The sequence below is a fragment of the Manis pentadactyla genome, chromosome 3 (assembly GCF_030020395.1).
Source record: "Manis pentadactyla isolate mManPen7 chromosome 3, mManPen7.hap1, whole genome shotgun sequence".
Classification (NCBI taxonomy): Eukaryota; Metazoa; Chordata; class Mammalia; order Pholidota; family Manidae; genus Manis; species Manis pentadactyla.
Genome location: NC_080021.1, coordinates 154,128,557 through 154,150,477, shown reverse-complemented (window position 1 = coordinate 154,150,477; position 21,921 = coordinate 154,128,557). Strand labels below are relative to the sequence as shown.

Genomic DNA, 21,921 nt, shown 5'->3' with positions numbered 1-21,921 from the left:
CTCGTTTTATCTTTGTTTCCCCTCACTTAGTCAGGAAATATGCTAAAGGGCTAGGCAACAAGCCACCAGTTCGACAACTTCAGAAAAAAGGAAAGATACCTGGGGTTTGTGCTTTCTAGCTCTCTGACCTGGAGCAAGTCACAGCTTTTCTACTCTCAGTTTCTGGACCTAGAAAAGGGCCTTATCATGTGGCTAATCTGAGATGTGGAATGTGAATGTTTTTCTAAAGCCCTCTCTACAAAGTTATTTTTTATGATGATTGTATTATTGTGATTATAAGACTGCTTCCGAATTCATAAACCTTCCCTTCTCTTTAAGTGAAGAGATTGCCCTCTATTCTTCCCTTGTTTGTGTGTCCCAAAGTCCTTCTCCAATTAAGTTCTTGCAAGCTGCCTATGGGAAGGCCCCAGATGAGCAAGTAGTGTTATCTAAGCTCTGAGACTCCCAAGGCCAAACGCAATTACTTTAACATATCTGCTGTCAGGTCACCCCTATATGCAAACCTCCAAAGGAGGAGAGATGCTGCCAAAAACAAGTTCAGGGGAAAGCATAAACAAGCCTCAACTTCCCTCTCCTCCCACCCTCCAAGGAAATTCTCCAACAGTGTTAAGCCAACAAGAATTACTGCAGTGAAGAGTTGCTATAAGTGCTGAAGGTCCAGCTGCAGCTGAAGCAGCTCCCACTGATGTAGCAGACGTCAAGTTACAGCCTTCAGTGAGCATGATTGATGGTGAAGTACGTTTGCATTGGTTCAGGTTCCCAACATACATCTGAAGGTGTAGAAGGCTGTTTGGACAAAGAATTGCGAGTGAATTATGCATCTGACGTAACTATGACTTAGAAAAGACCCAAAGAGCAGGACATTTCACTGGAAAGTCACTGAAAGAAAAAAGCAACCAGAAGTAACTTGGCTAAATTAGGCAACATGAGTATAAGATTAAACATTGGCATGTTTAGGAATTCCCAGTCCCAAGTTAATAAAACCAGGGTCATGAGAATTCTCCTTACTTTACCATCTGCGTTTACCAACCCACCCAGTCTCCTCCCAGCACTAGAAAAACATTACTTGGAGGAGGAAAAAATAATTCTTTAGCAACAGAACATTTGAATTTCATCTCAAATGAGACTTTATTTCAAAATTATTCTATTCTATTCTAAGTCAAGTCCTTTTGGACAAGTAACATTGCCAGAACACAACAATTTCATCTCCCTTTCCTCATGTGTATAAAAGCAGAGCTGCATGCCTTCTACTCAACAAGTGACTGAAATGTTAATAAATAAAATGCTACTGTAGCTTTATAATAATTATCTTTGTCTCTCCCTTTTCCTTCCTGTCTAGCTTTGAAGGCCTCACCGTCTAAGAAACGTTGCAATTCCATCGCTGCCCTGAAGGCCACCTCCCAGGAGATCGTGTCCACCATTAGCCAGGAATGGAAGGGTGAGAAGCGCGATTTGCTGACTGAAGGGCAAAGTTTTAGCAGCCTTGATGAAGAAGGTAAAGATATGTAATTTTAAAAAAGAAAGAAAGAAAAAGCTCTTGTGTTTTTATTTACACAAGTAATGAAACTCACAGCAGAAAAATTAGAAAATACCTACTCTAAGAAAAAAGTTGTTAATTTTTAAAAGGCTATTTACAGTATGATACTGTTAACATAAAAATTTTAAAACACGATATAGTCTATGGAAAAAAATGAGAAGTTACTAAAATATTAAAGAGCAAAGCTCTATAACCCCACTACCTGAAAGTAACAAATATAAACATTTTACTGTTAGACCTTGTTCTGTGTGTGTGTACAGGCACACCTCAGAGAGAGTGTGGTTTCATTCCCAGACCACTGCGGTGAGGTGAATGTTGCAACAAAGCAAGTAAACGGTAGCTTTCCCAGTGCATATAAAAGTTATGTTTACACTATACTATGTTTTCAGTGTGCAATAGCATTATGCCTAAGAAACAATGTACATACCTTAATTAGAAAACAATTTATTGCGAAGAAAAATGCTAACCAACATCTGAGCTTTCAGTGAATTGTAATCTTTTTGCTGGTGGAGGGTCTTGCCTCCATGTCGATGGCTGCTGATGAATCAGGGTGGTGGCTGGTGAAGGCTGGGGTGGCTGGGACAGTTTCTCAGAGTGAGACAGTGATGGAGTTTGCCACCTCTATTGACTCTTCCTTTCACAAATGACTTCTCTGTAGCATGCAGCGCTATTTGACAGTATTTCACCTGGAGTAGAACTTCGAAAGTTGGAGTCAGTCCTCTCAAACCCTCCCAGTGCTTTATCAATTAAGTTTATGTGGCATTCTAAATCCTTCATTGTCATTTCAGCATTCTTCACAGCATCTTCACCAGTAGGTTCCATCTCAAGCAATCACTTTCTTTGCTCATCCAAAGAAGCAACTCCTCATCCCTCAAAGTTTGATCCTGAGATGGCAGCAGTTCAGTCACATCTTCGGGCTCCACTTCTAATTCTAATTCTCTTGCTGTTTCCACCCCATCTGCAGATACTTCCTGCAGTGAAGTCTTGAACCCCTCAAAGTCATCCATTAGGGAACAGAATCAACTTCTTCCAAACTCCTGTTCATGTTGACATTTTGACCTCTTCCCATGAATCATGAATGTTCTTAATGGCACCTAGAATGGTGAATATTTTACAGAAGGTTTTCAATGGACTTTGCTCAGATCCTTAAGAGGAATCACTCTCTATAGCAGCTATAGTCTTACAAAATGTATTTCTTAAATACTAAAACTTCAAAGCCGAAATGACTCTTTGATCCCAGAGGCTGCAGAATGAGCATTGTGTTAGCAGGCATGAAAACCTAACCTGGTTGTTCATCCTCAGTGATCAGGTACATTATTAATGAGCAGGAATATTTCAAAAGGAATCTTTTTTTCTGAGCAAGAGGTCTCAACAGTGGGCTTAAAATATTCAAGTAAACCATGTTGTAAACAGATGTGCTGTCATCCAGGCTTTGATGTTCCATTTGTAGAGCACAGACGGGTGGACTTAACATAATTCTTAAGGGCCCTAGGAATTTTGGTCACCGAGCACTGGCTTCAACTAAAGTCACCAGTTGCATTAGCCCTTAACAAGAGAGGCAGCCTGTTCTTTAAAGCTTTGAAGCCAGACATTGACTTTTCCCCTCTAGCTATGAAAGTCCTCGATGGCATCTTCTTCCAATATAAGGTTATTTCATCTGCATTGAAAATCTATTATTTAGGGTAGCCATCTCTATGAATAATCTCAGTTCAGTCTTTTGGATAACTCTCTGCAGCTTATACACCAATATTTGCTGCTTCACCCTTACTTTTATGTTCTGGGGATGGCTCTTCACCTTAACCCTCATGAGCCAACCTCTGCTACCTTCAAACTTCTTCTGCAGCTCCCTCACCTCTCACAGCCTTCACAGAATTGAGGAGAGTTAGGGCCTTGCTCTGGATTAGGCTTTGGCTTAAGGGAATGCTGTGGCTGGTTTGATCTTCTATCCAGAACGCTAACATGTTCTCCATCTCAGCAATAAGGATGCTTCTCCCTCTTACCATTCATGTGTTTATTGGAGGAGCACTTTTCTTTCAAGAACTTTTCCTCAGCATTCACAGCTTGGCTAACTGTTTGGTGCAAGAGGCCTAGCTCAGCTTTCAACATACCTTCCTCACTAAGCTTAACCATTTCTAGCTTTTGATTTAATGAGAGATGTGCAATCCTTCCTTTCCTTTGAACACTTAGAGGCCATTGTAGGAATATTAATTGACCTAATTTCGGTAATTTGTGTCTCAGGGCATAGGAAGACCTGAGGAGAAGGGACAGAGATGGGGGAATGGCTGGTGGGTAGAGTAGTCAGAATACACACATTTATTGATTCAATTTAATATAGGGGCACAGTTTATGGTGCCCGAAAACAATTGCAATAATAACATCAAAGATCAATGATTACAGCTCACCAAAACAAATATAATAACTAAAAAGTTTGAAATATTTCAAGAATTACCAAAATGTGACACAGAGACATAAAGTGAGCAAATGCTGTTGGGAGAAGCACCAATAGACTTGATCAACATAGGGCTGCCACAAACCTTCCACTGGCAAAAAAAAGTATTCTCTGTGAAGTGCATTGAAATGAGATATGCCTGTATTTATATATTTTCAAATGCACATATACATTATATACATATATACACACATACATATGTGTACCTATACCATATAACAATGATCTATTTAGGTCCTTTTTAGTAAATTTAATGTTTTATGATTATCTCCATACATGTATATATACCTACCTTTTGTTAGATTTATTCCCAGATGGATATAGAGAGACAAACACAGATATACATTTCCTGGCTTTTCAAATAATGTCTTTCTTAAATCTGGGTTTTCTGGCGGTCGCTGCTGCATCTTTTGCCCACATCTTCTTTTCTTTCTTGTTTGCTTACTGGTTAGGTCTGCTGGTACAATGATGAATACAACTGGTGACTATGGGCAGCTTTGCCTTGGCCTGATTGTAAGGGAATGCTTCTGTTTCACTGTTCAGGGAGAAGGTTTCTGCATTCGATACCCATAATCAGGTCAAGGAAGTTCCTTTTTATTCCTGCTTTGCTTTGTCAGGAATGACTGTTGCATTTTATTGGATGCTTTCCTCTGTCTTTTGAGTTGATCATTTGGTTTTTATCTTCCAGTCCTCTAAGAGGAAGTGACATTTTATTTTTTTTTATTTTTGTATTTGACTTCTTTTATTATTATTATTATTATTATTATTATTATTACTATTATATGTGCATCACAGTGGTTCAACAGCCCCCTCCTGCTCTCCCTCACTCCAACCCCTCCCCTTTCCCCTGGTAACCACTAGTCATGAAGTGACATTTTGATATTTTAGATTTTTTAGCAGTATATTCTTTTGGGAATCCCAACATTTCCTGAAAATTCCTCATACTGAGATTAGAAGTTCAGACCTCTTTTGGGTGTTTTCTCTTCCTCAGTCTTTAGAATAGGGTGGTATTATTCCTACTCTGGTAAACCGCCTCTTACCCAGATTTAATGATTCCAACACGAGAGTCAAGGAATTGCCCTCACTCCTCCCGCTGAGGTGATGGCTCAGATTTCCAGCACACAACCTTTTTTCCCTCAACGTGTCTGCATTGGCATCTTCCCTGCCATGCTGCCTGGTTTCCTACAACACACATAAAACGGCAAGGTGTCTGCTGTCTGGGAAATGGGGGAACTTATTTTTAAACTGTTATTTAAATTTTCAGATAGTATGACTTCTGAAGTTAAAGCAGTGAGTCTCATTGTTAGTCTCAGGGGAAAACAATAACTACACTACTCAGCACCCAGCAAGTCTGGAAACATGGAAAGTAGCGCACATGTTGTGTTCATTTTCAGATGAACTCTTGGACCCATTGCTTCAGATTTAAAGGTGCTTCATCTAAAAAGGGCTCTCGGGGTCAAAGAAAAACCTATTGAGCATGTTCTTTGAAAATGTTAACATACTATTTTTCAATGAGTTTATCTGGACAATTCTCTGCATCTACGAAGTTCGCTACGAGGTTTAGCATTTTTATAATGCTCTGTACTGGGGGGCTTCCCCTTTCATAATACACCAGGTCATCACCAAATTTCCCTCTAGTTTTTAATCATTTGTTTTCTGTCATTCTCAGTTGTCTGGGTTATATTCATTTTCTATTGCTGTATAACAAATTACCAGAAAGCTAGCAGCGTAATATAACGTCCATTTATTAACTCACAGTTCTGTAAGTCAGAAGACTGGCAAGGCCTAGCTTGGTCCTCTGGGCACAATTTAGCAGCATCTTAAAAACTGGAATCACTGGAAGTGGGCTGACTTCTCATCTGGAGGCGCCAGAGAAGAGTCCTCCACTAAGCAATTGGCAGAATTCACTCCCTTGCAGTTGTAGCGCTCAGGTCCCCACGTCGGAGCTTTGCTGTCTGTTAGCTGGGGGCCATGCTCAGCCCCTAGAGACTATCCATATTCCTTGCCATGCAGCCCCTCCCTCTCAAATGCAGAATTTTTTGCACTTTGAACCTGTGACATCACCATCTCTGACCCCTCTGACAAACTCAAAGTTAACTGATCGGTAATCTTAATTACATCTGCAGATTCCTTTTGCCATGTAAGGTAAAATAACCACAGAAGTAACATCTCATCATTTTCACCCACACTCAGAGGGAGATTATACAGGAGTAAGATCACTGGGGATCATCGTAGGATTCTGGTGACATTAGTTGTTTTAAAAAATAACTGAGAGTATACAAGCATAAGGAAACAGTTCTCTGCTTCCACAAGTTGCTCCAAAGGGGCCGAGGGGCGCAGCTACCCAGTGTTTGGGTGACGTATGACCTGGGCGCCAGTCGCTGGACAGATCGTGCTTTTCTGTTACGTCACTCAGGTAGCCTCTGGTTTATAAAGTCCAGCTGGGTGTTCCCAAGACCTGAGTCTGCATTAGTTGTTCCCAGTCTAGATCTGTCTGCCTTACATTTACTGGCACTATATATTCATTGAAATCTGATGTGAAGTTATTTTCCAGACACAGTTTTCAATGTTATTGAGAGTTTACCTTTTCTTCTCTGTATTTAATGAAAAGGTGGGATCGAGTATACTGAAGATTGCTAGCCAGCTGTTTGTATTCAGTTGAAGGCTTTCTAATTTTTGCATACACTTTGGTCACTTGTGCTTTTACATGATCATCATGTTATTCATCACGGCAGTTCTTTTTTCTGACCTGGATCAGAGGCAGAGCTGCACCATCTCACACATGTGCATGTGGTTCAGGTCTCCTAGTCCAGAGTCCAGCCCTTCTGGACTTGCCTCCTTTCCCTCCACCTCTCCATCTACACCCCTTCAAATCCAAAATTCAAAACCTCACAGTCACGTGATGGTGCCTGTAGGATAATTTTCCACCCACACATGATCTGAAAATGCATAATTTTGAGCCTGTTGTGCTCAAAGGAAAAGAAATACCAGAAACACCTTAAGGTTATATTGTATTTATTATCTTGTTTTAGTTTAGTTTAAGGGGATGTTTTAAAAATATCCACAGTATAGCATGGGGACTATAGTTCATACTGTACTGTATATTTAAAAGTTGCTAAGAGTCAGTCTTCAAAGTTCTTACCACAAAAATAAGTTGTAACTGTGTGTACTGATGGATAGTAACTTACCGTGGTGATCATTTTGCAATATAGGCATATATCAAATAATTGTATTGCACACCTAAAACTAATGCAATGTTATATGTCAATTATATCTCATAAAAATTTAAAAATAAAACATCTACCTAAGTTAAAAAAAATCAGCATGAGCCCAGTGCAAAACTTTGAGAACAGGATTCATCCACGCCTATTAGGTCCACAGTGTTCTATTTTCAGAGAATTGCATGTCTCCTTTTAAAGAAGCTCTGTTCTTTGTGACTGGACCTTTAATTAAAAAACTGTCTCTCTGACAGTTGGTTGATAATATATGTAACTTTATTCAAAGTTTAGGATAGGATGATTTTAAATGTTCCAGATTTTTTTAAATGACTCAGATTCAACTCTCAAAAAAACCAATGCAAAACAGAATTCACATAGACTCACTGAGAGTGGGCGTAGGTCAGCTTTGATACTCAGCCTTTAATATTCCTCTTTACTGTTGAGGGAGGACTCCTGCATAAGTATTTTCATAGACACCTGCATTTTAAAGAAGACATAAGCGTTTTCTCATTTTTAAGAAAATAGCCTTGCTGTTAAAATAAGAGGTCCAGAAAAGCCATGGCCAATATTCACAGATATGTGTGGCCTCATGTTTCCTAGCTCTTAAAATGTCTGAGCTCTCAGACACTGAGAATCCTTGATCTGTGCATATCCTAGGGAGGGGGAAAGCAGGTTCACTGTCCATTTATACATTTGTCAATCATCCTTTTAATCTCTGTTGAATTATCTCCTTAAACTCCTAGGAACTTTTTATGTCATCTTTTGAAACAGTAAGTTTAAATTAGGTTTTTAAAAGACCATTTTTAATGTTATTTCCATAAGCCACTTTGTAAATTAATGCAATTTCCTTTCTGTTTAACCTGTTTGCAAGAAGCTGTTTCACATTTCTGCTGAAGCTCAGGAGAGTGCAGTTAATTTTTAATTTAATTTGCAGCCCAATATATAAAACGAAGGCTTTTGATTATAGACTAAAGCAGCCTTTATTACTGAGATTCACGACGGTGTGTTTTGCTTTTGTTACCCAGCACTGGGATCCCGACACAGACCAGACCTGGTGCCTAGCACTCCGTCCCTGTTTGAAGCTGCTTCCTTGGCAACCACAATTTCATCTTCTTCCTTATATGTCAATGAACATTATCCACACGACCGAACTACGCTTTATTCAAACAGGTAATACTTTGCGCACTCAAATTGTCCATGCATCTATTACCATGTCAACGTCACAGCTAAACCAGTATTTCTGAATGAGAACGTGCTGTCCCTCACAACCAGGATGTGACCATCACCTGCCTGGTAAGTAAGTAAGGTGAAGAGAGCATATGCTTGATTTTTGCTGTGCAAGAAGGACACCTGAGGGAAACTCCTGGTTTTTCTTTACAGTTAACCATTATGTGCTGTAGGAATTATATACTTGGTACCAGGGAAGAATACAAAGGTTTCATCATTTTTATTTCAATAAAATCTCTTACAAATGGATTTTTCCAAGTAAGCACTCCTTGTTAATATTGCACTGATATATGCAAAGATATCTGAATATTCTTTTTTCACTGGAGTTACCTTAGTGACTATGGTAGATGGAATAACAGTCCCCCAAAGTCATCCATGTTCTAATCCTCAGAATCTGTGAATATCTTACCTTATTTTGAGAAAGGGACTTTGCCAGTGTGATTAAGTTAAAGATCCTGAGATGGGAAGAGTTCCTGAATTATCCAGATAGGCCCAAAGGAATCAGAGGGTCCTTATAAGAGGAAGACAGGAGGGTTAGAATCAGAGGGGATTCCAGAAGCAGAGATAAGAGACAGAGAAAAATTTAGGTGGCCACACTGCTGGCTTTGAAGGTGGAGGAAAGGGCTGTGAGCCAGGAATGCACGCAGACCCTAGAAGCCAAAAAAAACAAGGAAGCAGAGCCTTACAAAGAAACAGAGCCCTTCCGGCACCTACGATTTTTAGGACTCTGACCACCAGAGCTAGAAAGTTATAATCTGTGTTGGTTTAAGATGCTAAATTTATGATAATTTCTTAACAGCAACAATAGGAAACTAATATAGTGACTCTCAAACATTTGATGTGAACTAGAGCATGGTGCAGATTACTGAAATTTCTCAGCAAGCTACTTTATTAGGTATTTTTCCTTTTTAAACAAAATGTTCTCAAACGTTCCTTGAAGTAGACAATGGTTATCTTTACAAAGTGATCCCAGCATTGTGGGATTAGCTGTTTTCCTTTTTCTATTTCTGCACATGCAATTCTATAACTGTAACTTTGGTTCCAGGACAGAGAGTACCATGGATATGTGCTCAGTCATTACCTGTTAAACGTTGAACGAATTCTTATTGAACTCTAGCTCTCAAGAATCAAGATAAAATTTGTGCAGGCAAAGTGCTTCATATGCCATTAAGTCTTTTCCACCTCCAAGCGAGCAGCTTGGTTCACCTCCGGAGTGAGGACTCAGTATGGTAGATTCATTTTTTAACATGCATATTTATAGATATTAGTTTGGTCTTTTGGCAAGTTAGGGTTTGGTAGTTGGAGCTTCTGTAGAAATTCTTTTTTGTTTGCTGTTGCCTTGTCCTTCAGCTAGATGCAGGTGAGGTGGTAGCAGGTGAGGCAGCCAGACCAGGTCTAGAAAAGTGGGACAGATGGAAGGTGAGCCACGAATCATAGCTGGGCTTTAGTTTGGATAGCTTTGCTCCAGGGGCCAACAAAAGGCTCCATAATAAATTATTCAACTCACCTGAAGAGGAAAAGTAATTTGGTTAGATTCCTTGGATCAGAGAAATTTTAAGTGACACATACCTGACATTAATGTACACCTTGAATGTTCAAATTTGTTGTGTAAACTAGCCAAAGTTTTTCCTATCTGGACCATACAGCTGAGCACTCTTCTTTTGCTCTCAGATATAAATAGCCACGCAAAAGATGGCTGGCAAGTCACAGGAAGTTCTTTGCAAGGTTAGAAGCAATTCTCCTGTGAAGCCCAGATACTTTCTTACCATTTGGTACTGTTCTCATAATCAGAGGCAGACAAATGGATATGCCACTAAGTTGTTTTAGGAGAATTTTCAGCACACAAGGAAAGGTGTTTGTTGGTTTGGTGGCAGTGGTTGTAGTAAGCATCCAGGCTCTTGGCCAGGGCCATTTGGCTCTTAGGTATTCATAAGTTTCTCCCACAGTCTGGCACTGCCTTCTGCCAGCTCCCAGTTCTTCCTGGCTTGCCTGGGAGCTCCTCTGCATGCTCCAGAGCTGTGGTATATAATACTGGTTATTATATATATATATATATATTTGGGTGGAAAGAACTTCAGTGTTATCTGTGATATGTTTCATTTTCTTTTTTTGAAGTGAATTGTTTGAAGCAAATCTTTGGCATTGTATCTCAAAGTTGCAATTTGAAATCTTATATTTAGCTACCAGTCCAGGATCAGTTGCAGAAACAGGGAAACTATCTTAAGCAGAAAGGGATTTGGAACGGGGAGTTGGGTGCTCACAAAGTCTGTGGAAAGCTTGGTGAGTGGACTCTGGGCTGGACATTCGGGAAACACTCCAGGGAAACCCACCACTGAATTGGCCCACCAGTAGCCCTGCAGCCTTCACCACAATCAAGCCAGTGTCCTACCAATGGAATGCAAGCCAGAGAAAAGCCTTTTGGTGATCTCAGAATGATTTTAAAATAAGCTAACATTTAAAAACCAAGCAGCTCCACTAAAATACCGAAATGCTTTGGAAAAACCACTTGCTTTGGCAGCCTTGGCTCTATTGCCTGCTGGCGTTTGCCAGCTGGAGGGGAGAAGCATGGGTCCTGGGTCCAGGTCACCACCCTCTCTCATTCATCTCTGCTGTTACCTGCCTGCTTCAATGGGCATTTTGCTTTTAGCCTTGACGTGTAAGAGAAACCAAAGACGTGCCTCAGATCTTCACCACTGCCTTAAGGAAATCATAAGGAAAGGCGCAAAAAAGGCCCAAAGGGGCTAAAGAACGCTGGGAATCAGCAGTCCTCTTGCCCCACCCAAAACATTTCAGCAGGGAAACCTTACCAGCAAACTGAAAGGAAACTGTCACCTTGTTTCTATCGTTTTTCCTTTGAGCCCCCCAGTCCTACGTGGTGTCTATTGAGGCAGTGAACAGTGTTCTAAGTCTCATCTGGCCAGCAAGTTCTAAAACCTAATCCAGATAATCCAAAAAGAAAATGAGTTGAATATTGATGTTATTTATACTTCACATGTTATCTTTCCTCTTTACCTGTGGATCATTTTTCTCCTAAGGGAAAGCAGTCTGCTTTCCCATTTCACCATTATGCCATACACAGCTGTCCTGAAATGAGCTGTAAATACTTCAACTAGTCGTTGGCATTCTGTCAGTCTTTATAGAATCCTTAACTTTGAAAGGTGTCCATTAGCATCTGGATGTCTCCACAGCTAAATTAAATACTGTAGTGGGAAACGGCATCTTTCAGGTTTACTTCTTTTTTAAAGGTTTGTTCTCTGTTACTTCAAAACTCCAACAGCAATCTTTTCTTTTTGTTTGTTTGTTTTTTAAATGTACTCCAAAAATTGACTAGGAAGCAAAGAACAAATGGTATCATTAAAGTATATATTTCAACTAATGACTGAGACTGCATATTTTCAAGTTCTACCATACAGCCCTGTGTTAGAACAGGTAACTTATAGGAATAAAGACAAACTGTTGTGGGTACAAACACTGGGATTTAAATTCTGAATTTTTGATCCTTAAATTTTCTTTCCTAGTAAAAACCCTTCTTTTTAAAGGAGGTGTACAATGAACAGTAAGAAATGCAGAGGCAAATGTGTTGTATCTCCAAGTTCAGAACAGTTTAATTTAATGTTGTGGAAATTGGTCACGTGCATGCATATTAACTCTATTCATGGTTTTCTGTGCAGTTGGTAGCAAAGCTAAAGCTCGGATTACACACAAGGGTCGAAAGCCTTAATGCATTCCAACACTTTTGTATTTTCCTCTCAAAGATGCCTTTACCAGTATCTCCACTCTGCCTAGTCTCATAGTTTGCTAGTGGCTGTTTCTAAGAGTTGGCTCACCCTGGAGGCATCTGGAGTATTATGAGAAGGGCACATATGTCAGAGGAAAAGCCATCTGGTCATTTATACATGGAGGGACAGCTGGCAAAGGCTTCCTAAATGGTAAGGCCAACATTACAAATTTCTGACGCTGATGCAATGGATCTGACCACAGTTCTGTGCCCCTTACTTCCTGCCATTAGAATATCATAAGCCTAGGAGAGGTGTGGAGCAGTTGCCTGTAGCCACAAAGCCCTTGGCAGCACAGAGTGGTGGTATTGAAAAATATTTTAGAGATTTGCAAGAGTCTGAAAAATCATTTACTTTTCTTTAGCATACTTTATTGTAAGAACACAGTATATAATACAGAGAACATACAAAATACGTGTTTATCGACTGCTTCTGTTATCAGTAAGGCTTCTGGTACTATCAGTAGGCTATTAGTAGCTAGGTTTTTGGTTCATTTGTTTTTTTATATTCCACAACTTATTTCACTTAGTGTAATACCCTCAAGATTCATCTGTGTTGTTGCAAAAGGCAAGATTTCATTTTTTATGGCTGACTCCCTCTCACTTTCATGATGAATTGGTGCATGGTACTATTTCTAGATGCCTTTCGTACATTATTTAAAAAATTTAATGGATCCAATTTATGGGTAAATCATACTGCCAATGAGACAATGTGGCAAAATATTGGCCAGCCTTTGGGAATCCTAACTTTTCAAAGTTAACCTATTTTGTCCATTTTCTGCCTTTTAGTTCTGAGACCAAAATACTACATCTCTAATTTCCCTTGACTTCAGCCACCAGAGCTCTCTCTCCGGAAGAATGGTATGCTGGTGGAGACGTATCTCTGTAGCTCCTCCTAGTCCTCTGCCCTCCTTCACTGAACCTCCAGAGAAATGCTTCTCAAAGCATGACTGGTTCCTACATCTAGGTTTTAGCAGATCCTCAAGGAATTCTTATGCACTCTAGAGTTTAAGAAAAAAGTTGTTTGGAGGTTATTTGGAGATACTTCTCTCCTTCTCTGTCCTTACTGGGGAGTGAAACAATTTCTTTCCCTTGTAGCCCAGCTGAAATATGGATGGGTATGTTCAGTGAATTAAGAAAACATAACATAATTCCTGAACGTAATTCCTGAACTACAAAACCAAAGCATAGTGGATGGGTTTTCAGGTTATAGTGAGGAGACAGGCCCCCAGTTCATTTCTCATACCTCAAACCTCCCTGGACATATACCAAGCAAAGGTTCCCCAGCTGTAAAGATATTTTGGATCGGCGATACCTCTGGGGAATACTCCATCCTGCCCCAAACCTGCTTTCTGGCTCAGCCCCCTGAACTTAGTCCAAACCAAGTTTCTGCTCAGCGGCTGTTTGTGACCTCTCTGAGTCTACAGAGATCCGTGGCTCAGTGGCCAAGCAAAGTCATTCCCTTTAAGATCCCATGGCTTTCGTTACTCCTTGCTCTGCTTAGAAGTCAGCTTGGTCCTTCTGGGCCCCTAAAAGTCACCCTCAATCCTGACCATTTCCCTCTGCCCATTCGATGTGCCCACATCACACTCCAGTTCTCCCCTTTGGTAAAGCTGGCCTTGCACAGGCGGGTGCATCACCCTAGAAACTCAGCTCCTGCCCAAGTTGCCCCACACAGGGCAGCACCACAGGCTTGTCCACGTCACCTCAGCTGCCATGGCTAAAATGAAAATGTCATCTGATGGCTTCTTGGAGAAAATGTGTGTCAGAGTTTCTGTCTTTCTTTCATTGCTTCTCATTACGCTGGAAGACTGCTTCTGAGTACTTAATTAAGCATTTCATCTGGGAAGAAGAGTCTTATCTTGTATTTATACGTTAGTGTATCTGGGTTAGTGCCTAATAATTGTGCCTGCCATCACTGCCATTTTCTTTGTCATCACTGAGTTGTGACAGGAAAAAAGGCAGGTGTTCCAAGGCAAGGCCAGTGCATGGAATGGGTTGAGTTTTTACTCCTTTGCCTTTTCTCCACCCACCCATCTGATGCTTCTCTAATCCCAGTAGCAAACTCACCCTGAGAGAATCACAGAGCTTTGGAAATGTAAGGATCCTTTTGACATCATGTCATCCAGCACTTTTATTTACTTATTTATTTTGTATGAGAAATATATACACCAAGTTTAACAAATAGTTGTATAAAATTTGTTAGGAAAAAGAGCAGGCTCTTGTTTATCTCCTCCTACACTTAATGTCCCCACATGTATCCACCTTCAGTTTGTATAGCTGATTCCTTTGGCATTTAATTCCATATCTTTAAATATCATGCTTTTATTGCTGTTTCTTGATCTTTAGGCTTCGGCATTAGCTGATAACTTCTCACTATAAAAGATGGAGGTTTAACTGTCTTTTCCCCACCCTGCACTGACCATATACACACATATCCTTCCAGCCCATCCTTACCCTTCCTGTCTCCCTCTATAGTTACATCATGATTGTGCCTATATCTATATTGAGTATTTTATTATGATTGGGTGAATACTATGCTTGCTTTTCCTTTTGTGAATGAATTTTTCCCTGTAATGAATAATCATCTCATTCTTTTGTTTGCTTAGCTTTCCACGTATTGTCCTTAATGGAAGTCCAAACTCTCCAGTATCTTAATTGCTCCTCATACTGTTTAGCTGCATCAGGTTCTGTTAATTCCATTGTCTTGCAGAGGTGTCCTCCAAAGCCTGCTGGCCTGCTCCAGTCTGGATTGATTACCCTTTGGGCCAGGTACATGTATGTTATTTTGGGGTCTCCCTTCTCCTCCATTCTGGAGTCCTAATTACCACTTGTCTCTGTCGGCTCCTGTTTCTCATATCCTGTATCTTCCTCTTTTTTGGTTTATTCCCTCATTTTGGTAGGGCACATCCTCCAGTATCTTCCTAAGAAATGGATTCATGGGAGGCAAAATATTCAAGTCCCTGCATGTCTAAGCAAATTTCTATTCTAACCCTAAAACTTGATTGATAGGTTAGCTGATATAGAGCTCTAAATTGTAGATCTTTTTTGATTTTTCAAAATTTCAAAATTTGCTCTATTATCTTCTAGTTTCCAGTTCCCATTGAGAAATCCAGTGCTGTTCCGATCTTCTGATCCTCTTTGCATGGATTTTGCTCCAGAAGCTTTTATCTCTTTAGCTCCCCCCGTGTCTCAGTATTCCACACGGATATGCCTTAGGACAGGTCTGTTTTCAGTCACCGTGTTGACTGCTCAGCAGACCATCTCAGTCTGCAAATTCAGGCTTTTGCGTTCAAGGACATTTTCTTAACTTTTCAAATTTCCTCCCCTCTGCTTTTTTCTTCTTTCTGCAACTCCTTTATTCATATAGGAGCTCCTGGATTTGTCCTCCAGTTTTCCTTACATTTCTTCATTCATTTCCATCTATTTGTCTTTCTGTCCTACTTTCTGAGACAGCTTCTCCACTTTATCTCCTAGTCCTTCCACTGAATTTTTCATTTCTGTGCTGTATTTTCTAAGAATTTTTTTTTGTTCACTGAGGTTTCCTTTGTTAGCAGTAGTTCCTTATTTCACAGTTGTAATTTCTTCTCTTTTCCCTCTGAGAATATCAGGATTATTCTTTTTTGTTTTCATCTGATTTTTGTCCTTTCTCCCTTTTTTGTCCCAATTGTCATCAGATTGCCTTTTTCTGTCTGTTTTGGTCTGCATCTTTCAGGTTGGAGGTTTTCTTCAGACTTCTGGAAATGCTTGTTTCTTGCTCAACAGGGAGTTTGAGTGAGAGACTAAACAGTCAGCTGAAAGCTTAAACACCTGAGCAGGGCTTGTGGCTCAACCGGCACTAAAATGTGTCTGTCTGGACTCTTTGATGGTGAACTGATGTTAGTATCTGCATCTTTGCTGTCAAGATGGTCAGGTTGCCTGGAGAAGATGCTTATAGGTCCTTGGATGGGGGGGAAGGTGTGGCTGTCAGCCTGTGCGGACCCAGGGCAGGAAAGAGGGCTGCGTGCCTCAGCATCTGTGCCCATGTTCACCTCATTGCCCTCTTTTGTCGTAACTACCTCTGGCATCCCTGGGTCCAGATATCTTCTGTTCTGTATCCTCATCAGAGAAAAATAGAAAAGAAAAACCTTCTAGTCTTCTGCTGGAACAGGGCAGGGTACTTGCCTGGCTACGTGTCCCCTTGCCTTCTCCACTGGTGGCTTAGAAGTCAGCCCTCGGTTTCTACACATCTGCATGCCTGTAAGCTCCAAAATGTTGCATATGTTAGCCTCTCCCCATCTTCTACTCTTTTTATAGGTTTATGTCTTTTTTTAAGCCCATTGTAGCTTTGGAGGGGTTGAAGGTCACTGTACAATTAGATGTGTTCTGTCTGCCTCTGCTTCTTTGTCTATAAATTGAGAGAGGTCCAGAGAGTTGCTGAATGAGGATGGTGAGGTTGCAACATGATCAAAAAGCAGAACCAGGACCTCGTTCAGGGCAAACTTGTTCAGGGCAGCCTCTTTCAAAATAGACAAAATTACCAATAATCGATTCATCTGTAATGCATATGTTCCTAGTTGGCTGTGAATGAGTTGGGGTTTTTTTTTTTAAGGCTATTTGCAAAGAGTTCTTCGTATTTTTGCTTTGATTAATATCTTATCACAAGACAGTGAATTGGGAGGCATGTAAGGTCATTCCAGCAACCCTCCTGCTCCACCCACGTGAAGGAAGGGCTAGTGGAGAATGTCAGTAAGACAGTAGTGGCTATACTAAGTTATGCTGCATTTCAACTTTGTGCCTCTTTAACTTTCCATGTAACTGGATTTGCACAGCATCTCACCTACATGTTGGAACAGATAGGGCTACAGTCAGATACCCAAATTTCACTGATGTGTGCCCCCTCTGCTGTGACAGATGCAAGTTCCCCTTCAAGTAGCCTCCAAGTATACCTGTAAGTTTCCAGAGTCTCCTGGGTGCTCACCTTCAAGTCCAAGTCCAATCCCAATGGCAGTCATCACTGCTCCATCATCCTTCTGCAGGTACCACAGGCTCCCGCCAGGCACCTCCCACCCATCTGCCTCCTGCTGGGCATCTCACCCTCCGCACTGGAGGTTCCAGGCCACGAGCTCTGCAGCACATTTAGGGAGAGCAGCCTTACCTGTTAGACGGTCCCCAAAGCAATACTGCTTGGGCTTGATGTTTGGTGACTTAGTAAAACAGCTCTTCCCAGTTTTTACTTAAACCTTTCTTACCTGCTTGCCTTCTCTCCCTCCCTCCCCTTCCTTTGCCTCTCTCTCTGTATGTCTCATGCCCTAGGAATCAAACTTGAGTCCTTGGGATTAGCCTACTGTGCAGAGCTAGCTGTACCCTCTGATCAGTTATGTCTGAGATCATTTGCTTTTGTAAACCGTCCTCAACCTTCAGCACATAAACTTGCACTGGGCCTGCCCCCCAGCCCCTTAGGCAGATCTAAATCCTTCAGGTGGACATGGCTTTGCCTCAGGCTGGGATCCTTACCACATCTATTCATAGTTTCTCACATTCTTTAATTCATTATTCCCAAACACTTGGAGAGGGCCTTCTACTCACAAGACATTATACAAGATGCTAGAGAAGATGAAAAAGATGGAAACTCTTTGCTCTTGAGAAAGTGTAATATGTGTATAAATAGATACAATAGAAAGCAAGTGGTATTCAGTTCAATGAAAGATCCTTACAGAGGGAGTTAGGGGAACAGAGCTGGGGGGAGATGACTTGCCCAGGGCTGTCTGTGATGCCTGCAACAAAGGAAGAGCACGAAAGGACAAAGGCTACATATTCCTAATCATACTGTCCATTTCTATGGTAGAATAAGTGCTCAAAAAATGATCCTTCACTGTCCAAATGCAACATGTGAGATACTTATGCTTGGTTAAACTAAGAAAAGAATCCCCCCGAAAAAGGAGATGCTATTTTATTAAAAAGTTTAATTCCAGGAAGAAGTATATTGACCACTTGCTCCAGCCATGTTTGTAAGAATACTTAAATATCTAACAGGTCAAGTGCAGTCAGATACCTTGAGCCCATCACCCAAGGCAGTGGGAGAAAGCGGAGTCCCCCAGTTGCTCTCAATCACCATTCGATCCCATGTGTTATTCTGTGGTTGAAACAGATTTAAAATCCATTTTCCTTCCTCAGTGACTTAGAAACACTTCTTAATAAACAAGGGCTCCCACATCAGACTGCTCAGTGTGAGTTCTGAAGAACTAGGGAACTGGCTGTTTTTGTTGAAGAACACACAGCTCTCAGATGTAACTGGAGCATGGCACCTCTTTGCCAAGGCAGGAAGGCAGGTCACCTGAAAGCTGGCGTCAGGTTGAAATTATACATGAATTCTGGGGAATGGTGGGAGCCTCATATTTTTATGACACTTCCCTAATAATGTTTATAAAGGCTAAAAGAATTCCATATGTCAATATGGAAGATTGTCTTTTGGAAACTGATGAGTTATGGCCACCATTAATTAATGCACAATTTTTACACTTTTTGTTTATGATAATTCAAAAAACATGTATTGGATGCCCACTTTATACCATGTAGTCTGCCCAGCACTTTATAGATATTATTGAATTTAATGTACCTATCAAACATATAAAGCAGGTATAGGTAGAGTTGGTAAAGGGACTTACTTATAAACATACATCACAGGAACATTGAAAAGTCAATTTTATCAAGGCCATTGTATACCAAACTTAAAACAAAATAACTTGATCCATAAAATGAAGTTTTAGATACTAATGAAATTTTTTTCCTCTAAAATCTGTAATTCTTTAACCAGTATGAATATATTCTCAAATGCATCATTTGAAAGCACTTTTGGATCTCCTGAAATGTGACCTTAGTCATTTAGCAAGTAGCCCCACAACTGACAAAGAATACAAATTAAGTAGAAAATAGTCTAGGCAGTGGAATTACATGGTGTGATTTAGGCTTAAATCAGTGTTTCTTCACATATTTATATGTTGCTAGAGAATGCATAGGAAATCTTTTTAAATCTCATCCCTTTGCACTGAGAAGTAGAAGTGAGCCTGATATTAGTTAGAATGTTCAAGTAACAGAAAACCCACTGGTAAACCCAGCTTAAACTAGAACTTTCCAACCTGTGTGGGGAGGCCCACTGGTAAGTCACAAAAAAATGTGCAGAAATATTTATTCCTTCAGTCTCCAGGGTAGTGAGGGGGGTGTAGGATAGCTGAAGCCACCAGGGTTAGTCACCTCAGGTGCCAGATGTCTCCTACCTATTCCCAGAGGGCACTACAAATCTACAAATATTATCATGTCCTATGAATGTTGTAACACTAAAAAAGGTTGGGCAGTACTGGCTTAAAATATAATGAAGATATATGTCATGTTTCTGCTCTGCCAACCTCTACCTTTTTTTTTTTTGCTTCTCCTATTTGTTGCTGCATGGTCACAAAGTAGCTGCCACAACCTCAGACAGTATGTCTTCATTCCAAGGATTCATGCAGGAAGGAAATTAGAGGGAACAGAATGTTTCTCATTAAACATTTTATCTGTTGGGAAGGAAGTCTGAGCAGCAGCTCTCTCAGAGCATCCTCTAAAGAGCTCATGACCGGAGGTGGACCACATGACCACCTCTAGCTGAAAAGGATCCTACCTGCACTGAGACTGCTGATCTAAACTCAAAATTCTGTTAGCAAAGACGAAAAGCAATAGCAATTGTGTAGGCACCAAGCACAGCCAGTAAGAAAAAGGCCAGGATTTTTTTTTTAGACAGATTTTCTGCTTCTTAAATAATTGTTTAGTCTGTTTCAGGTAAAACACCACCCATAGGATCATTTACCACTAAAATTAAAGGCCTTCTCTATGGAAATGGGTTTGAAACGGGGCACCCTACAGACAAGAGAAAGGACTGTGCAAATCTTAGTCAAAGAAATTTGAGTCTTCTAGGTATTCATTGTCATTCAGAGACAGCCAAGCATCATTCATAATTTTGTAGCTTTGAGTTGTAGAACTAGGTATGGGTTTTCTTTGCCTTTTTTCTCCTGTTCTCTAGTTTACTAATTTTTTCATTTTATGTTACATTTGTAATGAAAAGGCATTGATATTTTTTGTTTTTGAAATCTGATGGACTCTTTGGAATGTTGTGTAAGATGTTTCAAGAAATGACCACAGAGCTCATTGTGTTCCACTTCTTAAACATTAAAATGAAAGTTATTATAATACAAATGCCTCACACCATAAAATTTAAAGAGTAAACTTTTCTTTGTTCTAACAGTGTTAACTTTGGAAAATTGGCGATATTTTTTCACATTTCCTCAAAATTGACAGACCAAAGTATTACTTTAATTTTCTTGCAAAGACTGTATCAGAGATTCATGTCACTGAGTGGAGAAACCAAACATAAACATTACCTCTTATTAATGGGTAGTATTTAGAAAGTTGGTTCAAAATACTTTCAATATTGACTTGAAAGAATAAAATAACACCAGCCACCAGGATCCTTTCTTGATAACTTGAAAAATTTTGGATTAGGAAAATAGAAATAATTCTGAACCAATTTTCAGTCTATAATAAGGAATAAACTCTCTCTTTGTGAATTCATTTTCTGATTATGGAAATTATATAAGAACTTTATACTACAGGGAATTTGGAGAAGAGTGCAGTTTTTCTTAATCATACCACCTTGATAAAATTATTAATGCCTTTGTAAACTCCCCTCAAGCTCTCTTCAAATATGTATGGTTCATCATATGATTGTAATCATAGTGTAAATATCACTTTATATGATATCATATGTATTTCTATGGCACTACATATTTGCTTCATACTTCTCATGTTTTTCTAAGTTTTATTTTGATCAAAGACACACTTTAGAGTCAAAATAGTTCTTCCAGGACTATTATGAATACCTCTTAATCATTCCCCACCCACATCTCCTCCTCACCAAAGGCAATCACTTTAACCTTTTTTATTTGACTTTTTGGCTATTTCTCTTGGGTTCTCTAAACAAAATGCTTATGCTGCTACATCATGGATTTTTTTGTTCTGACTTTGGATCGAATAATACAGTTTCTTTTATCACTCCTCCATCCAAATTAACCCTTCTCCTCCCCTCTATCCTCCCACTAGAGTGGTGTCATAATTTTGGTTATGTCAGAATTTACCTATATATTATTTCATACACCTTATGCACATCTATGCTCTTATGTAAACTTTCATTACTTGTATTTTTCCCCAGAATGAACGATGCTCTGTTGTTTTGTTTGCTTAGTTGTCTGCATACTTTTTCTTAATTCTTCAGTTCTTCCAGTTTTCTAATTCCACTTTCCTAATTCTTCCAGTTCTTCACCATGTCTGACTGGCTCAGATGCATCAGACACCGCGTCAGTGTCACCCACTTGAAGGCTCCCAGAGCGGTCTGATCTGAACCAGTCTGCGCGCTGCACCTGGTGCACGGCTGTCATCCCGACAACTCCTCCATCTTTGCTCTGGGGATTCCCTTTGCCTCTGACGCTGGCTCCCCTGCTTCATCGTTCTCATATCTCCCTCTTCTTGGATTGTTCCCTTGTTCTTATGCAGTACACCCTCTAGTATCTTTTTGAGAGAAGGACTCATGAGAAGTAAATTTTTTGAGATCTTACATGTATGATCATGTCTTTATGCTACATTCACTCATAAGTAATAGTTTGACAGGGTATACAATTTTATTTTGGAAATAGTTTTCCTGTAGGTT

General features: G+C 40.1%; 1 protein-coding gene across 5 annotated transcripts in view; it reads left to right on the top strand.

Moving 5' to 3' along the window:
* PIP5K1B (phosphatidylinositol-4-phosphate 5-kinase type 1 beta) overlaps window positions 1–21,921 on the top strand; it is a 385,124-nt gene that overhangs the window by 238,597 nt on the left and 124,606 nt on the right. For all 5 annotated transcript variants that reach the window (XM_057498597.1, XM_057498594.1, XM_057498595.1 and 2 more), the window contains 2 exons: window positions 1,340–1,495; window positions 8,230–8,374. In XM_057498597.1, the coding sequence (XP_057354580.1) occupies window positions 1,340–1,495; window positions 8,230–8,374 (301 nt within the window). The remainder of the gene's footprint in view (window positions 1–1,339; window positions 1,496–8,229; window positions 8,375–21,921) is intronic.